Source organism: Opisthorchis viverrini (assembly GCF_000715545.1).
Source record: "Opisthorchis viverrini unplaced genomic scaffold opera_v5_159, whole genome shotgun sequence".
In the NCBI taxonomy this organism is placed as follows: Eukaryota; Metazoa; Platyhelminthes; class Trematoda; order Opisthorchiida; family Opisthorchiidae; genus Opisthorchis; species Opisthorchis viverrini.
Window position 1 is genome coordinate 1,037,514 of NW_008751816.1, and position 5,208 is coordinate 1,042,721.

General features: G+C 44.9%; 1 protein-coding gene across 1 annotated transcript; it reads left to right on the forward strand.

Moving 5' to 3' along the window:
- Window positions 1-1,067: 1,067 nt before the first annotated feature.
- Window positions 1,068-1,370, forward strand: T265_07150 (hypothetical protein; the record flags this gene model as incomplete). The annotated part of the gene is made up of 1 exon (XM_009172594.1): window positions 1,068-1,370. One exon carries the CDS (start codon window positions 1,068-1,070, stop codon window positions 1,368-1,370), a length of 303 nt encoding a protein of 100 aa, XP_009170858.1.
- Between the last annotated feature and the right edge of the window lie 3,838 nt (window positions 1,371-5,208).

The following is a 5,208-nucleotide window of genomic DNA, read 5'->3' on the forward strand; positions in this document are numbered from 1 at the left end:
TGAATAGTATATTTAAGACTGGATTTTGATGATAAGGAACTGGAGGACGGCTAAATTCTCTGTCTGAAGCCTATGATCTCAGCTGTTATATGACACGAGTCAAGTTGATTCCCGTGAGTATCTGTTCGATGATTCTCTGTCCATCCTTATGCTTTCTGTGGTCGATGCCTACGAACTGCGTTGTTTTTACAGTAAAAAACAGGAAGATAGCACTTCCGTTTCCCCTTTGGAGAACCAAAACTGCAGTTTGTCTCACCAGAAAACTGGGTAAGCATCGGTTGAGACCAGTCTGGGGAACTCCAGCGCTGTGACAACTAATCTGATCCGCCCAGATATCGCCGAAGAAATCTACCACGATGTGAACTTGTCTTTCACGGCGCGCTATATTGATCATTCTTTTTGACAGTGTTCGGTAAATTATCATAAACCGGACACAAGTAAACTGTCTGTGGATTACGTGACCCTCCCGGTCAAGGGGACAGAGAGTGTGACCTGTCACCTTACGGTCTTTCAAATCCATTCGGTGCCGGATTTGGTACCCTGAATTTGGTAGTCCTCTTCGGAGCGAGTCAGGAGGGCAAAATCATCGACGTGAATTGATCCACAAGTCATTGGATGTCGTCGCACAATGACAGATTATTCATATTCGCGCCGTCGTCGAATCCCCAATGGGTACTTAATGAAGCTGTGAAGAAGAGATCACCTGCAGGGGTCCAGTTGACTTTCTTCAGTCAAACACAGTAAGTCACACGTCAACCCAGAAAGCTGTCCGTTTTGGAGAAGAGGATCATTATTTGCGTCGAATCCCGACTAAACTCGACGGTAATAACGTCCAGTTTGACTTCTGGCATTTCATGTGTTCTAATTACATGTTTTTTCAGACTCCCAACTCCGACGTCCTTCCGGAAAAACTGGAGTGCCGAAGAGTGGATATCGAACTAACTATGTCTTTATGGGCGATGGTTTCCACTTTAAGTAACTTGCTGAGAAGTCTATTGCTTCATCTGCTAACCGTTAGAGTGTGATGCTTGTCACCGCAGTCACCTCTGCACTCGTTCACTCTCACAATGTGTTCACTTCTTCGCTTTGGCACCCTTCGCTTCTCGCAACCGTTGAGTACTACTCAACAAACGGGCGTTTCCTGTTCTTCTCACTATTACCTTCCTTTTATTCCCCACACCCAAGGTCCCCAAGCTATGCTAGACGATATGAACACCCTGATTGATTCGCTAAAGAAACGTACACTTGAACTGGAAAAACAGCTGTCCGCAAGCTATGCGGACGTAGATCGTATCAGCTTGGATCTGTGTAAACTCCGTAGTCGGCTGCTGGAAGATGGTGTCATAAAGTATTTGGAGAGGCAAGCGTGATTTTTGCCATGCCGTCAACAACCCAGAAACTTTGTGAAGTGCTTGGCCTTGACGCATGATCTGCTTCTTATCGTGTATGTGTTACAACACACTCCTTTGGAGCAATGATTCACTTCGATTACCATTTTTCTTCCATACTTCCAAATTAACGTTTTACGTTCATTTCTGCTACAGATACTCAGCTACTTTTTGTATATTGCATATTATGTCTGCCAAATCTCCACATTTACACGACTTCAGCGCATCCACGACGTTCCCGCCTACCAGCGAGATGCCTAATCAAATAGGGAGATATGCAAATTGGCAAAATGTAACCGCAGCTCAATTTGGCTCTTGCGTGTGTGTGTGTGGATTTCCGTTATTAATCGAAAAACAGTCATCCGATATATTTGTTAGCTTGCATGATTATGCTATGTGGATGGGTGTCGGGAGGCTAGTGATAAATTCGTTCTTCGACTGAACTATGGTCAAGCTCGGTGTTTTGTTTGTGTGGATTTCTCGCATGTGCTTTTTCTATGCTTGTCTGTGTAGACAGTCAGCTTCTCTGGTTGAATTTCTGTTTATCTTGAGCGCCTGAACAGCCCACATCTTGTTCTAATGCGGTGATTCTGATGCATTCATACTAGGGTAGAGGTTTCACTCTTGGATCTGACCAGCAATTTATAGCCCTGATCATATCAGATTTTATATTGCGGTCAAGTTACATACCAGGCGAACCTGATACCACTACTCCACTAGCACCCGGTGGACACTTCCGAACATCGAATCAGGTTTGGCTAACGTGTCCAAACTTTGAGCGACGTGATTGGTTTACCCTACATGTTGAAGGACGATATTGTATCCATCTGCACGCCTGGTTGAACCATGTTGTCCAAGAATGGGGTTTTTTCAAGAATAGGGGATCATTGCTCCGTCCAGGTTATATGAATGATTTATGCTTCAGCTCCAAGTGCGGTGTTGCACACAGTGCTTTCCAACAAAATATCTCGAATACTTGCACCCTGTTCTTTTTTCAAGAAGCTGAAGAGACAGTAAATTTCTCCATTGGTGAAGTCTTTTTCTCTATCCAGAATGCATACTCAAATGTTTCCTATTGGGAAGAATGAGATAGTCTAACTTGGTTCATCTTGAAACTCGTTCTGACTTCAAGTCTGAATACCCTGCTGCCTCACTACTTACTTGTCAGAGAATCCGTGTCTTTCAGCGGGGAAACGGTTCCCAGGCTGCTACACTCGATGCGATCACTACCACAGTTGCTTAAATTGGTAGCTGACGGAGCGGTGTGGGCTAATTTTTTGAATATGAGTATATCGAGTCTCGATATGTAATCTATGTATACCTCGGGTGTGTTTGGAGAGGCCTAGAAATCTGACTGCACTCGGCTACAGAAAACACGTTGCAGGTCCAGACTACTGGAGACTCGTGAGTAGTCACGGCAGCATGATCTCCATACATCAACTGGTCTCGTATGTGAGGCAAATCCGGCTTGACATGGGACGTAATAGGTATGCCCGTGTGATATAGAGCACCCGGAGATTAGGCTAGGCTGAGTTACGGTTAGAGGCCAACTTCAGAACGGATTTTTCAATTTGACGAATTTTAAAGAAGCCTTTGCTCTTGATCTCAATCTAAATGGCGATAGATTTCGAAAGCTCGGGATAAAATTTCATTCGAAAAGCCAGAAAAACCTTTAGGTTTCTTAGCGAAATACACTCTTTTTCAAACGAATTCCGGTTCGTGGGATGACAGTAGAAGGTCCTTTAGGGTCATCTGTAAATGAAACCTGTCCAGCTAGGTAGACAAGATCTTTAGGTTAACGAATCTAAAAGGGTGATGAAATTGATCAAGGAGGGTAAAATAATAACACCAACATGATATAGTAATAGTGATGCTACAGTGAAAAAACCCTAGATGAGTTCGCCGGGACAAATAAAACTCAGGAAAAATGCGATTGAGGATGCTCAAACCATGAAGGTCATGAGTTACAGAAACGAATTTGGGGATGGTCTAATCAGTGACTACTTTTTTAAGGGGAAAATAGTATCTTTGTAATGTACTACTCATAAGGTTGCTGAAAACCCATCAACAGCCCACGGCCGGTTTCGCCCTTCTGGGGCTCATCGATTGAGGATGCTCAAACCATGAAGGTCATGAGTTACAGAAACGAATTTGGGGATGGTCTAATCAGTGACTACTTTTTTAAGGGGAAAATAGTATCTTTGTAATGTACTACTCATAAGGTTGCTGAAAACCCATCAACAGCCCACGGCCGGTTTCGCCCTTCTTGGGGCTCATCAAATAGGCGCAGTCCCCGGGTTTCCGTCAACCTTATGTTCTACTTAAAACCAAATTGCACGAAATTAGCGAATATACACTCATCTGCAAACTAATTTGGTTCTTTCGAGAGACTCATCTGGAACCCAGCTGAATCTCTCACTTATGATGTTCTCAGGCAGTATCTGGTAACTTTTATCGGGGGAGCGTTCAACTAAGACCAGTGAAGACAGGACATTTTACTCGAATAGCTCGAGACTGCTCAATTGTTACGGCACGAATCTACTGACCAGAAGGCCTGAGGTTCAGACTCGACTACTCTTGTGTAGGCATGGACAACGTGGCGTATCTCAGTCCTTGTGGCATGATACACCTGTAAGTCGTTACAATTGAACGATCATTTATTCAATTGTTTATTAGAATAATGAAGCCGTCCGGAATACAATGAGGCAACGGGATTGCAGGAATTGTACTGTATGTTTGCCCATTACACAGGACAATGGTACGGATTCCTCAAAATAAATGGAACTCAAGGAGATTAGATGACATCTCGAATCATACCCGCACTTTTAGGAAGCACAAGCATTCGGCTACTGGAAGCTGTGAACTGCTTGAGATCAAGGGACCAGCCCACATCAGTTGACGGCTTCAGTCGTTCTGCTGTGTGCGGACAGTCCAAAAATACCGATTTTACCATGCCACCTTTTGAATCCAGTTTTGACCATCTAATAATGTGGATGGCGTAATGTTGGCCGAAGGTCTGGACTACAAATTCTCGCCCCTGAAAGCCAGACTAATATTCAGTACTACCTAGTTCCGTGCACGCAATGGACACGTTTGGTAGTGCATTGGCTTGAGCAAAAGTGAGCACGTTTTTACTGGTCAGATTCTCAGGTAGGGTCATCGATGATCCATGTTTTGGAAGTCGCCTTGGATCACGTCCACCTCACGATCAGCCCCATCCATTGGGTTACCCATACTGCCAACATCCTCATCACTGTCAACTGCAAGAGTCGCGTACCTGTCGTACAATGGTTGTAGCTGTCACCGTTTCATTCACCCCATGATTTGGGTAGGTGTGGTAGGTAGCTGCGCATTGGAGGCGGAAGCCGATAAATTGGTGCATAAATACGGGGTTATCAGTGGAATTTTAATTTGGGAGATTGAGAGAGGAGCTATGCATTGAAGGTAACAGGTGGATGCAAGAGCACCATTGAGGGCGGGACTGGGCCATGTCTGACAGTGTCCTCAACCATTGATGTGGCCCGTCTCGGGGTCCCCATCCAGGAAGACCGCAATGACCAGCGCAGCAGAGTTTGCTGGTAATGGCTTCTATACTTCGCTGTCAATACAGTGTTTGACCACCTGTGGCCCGTTTCCACCCTTTAGTGGTTGTGATTAGTTCATCTATCGAGGGTGAGTTATTTCTTCCGAGTACCACTCGACGTACTTCAGCATTGTTTATCCGGTGTTCCTACCAAACTCGGGCAGTGCTCCGAAGAAATTGATGGTCAAACACAGTCTTTTGACGTCCTCGGCGCGCAGCGGCCAGGTTTCTGATCCA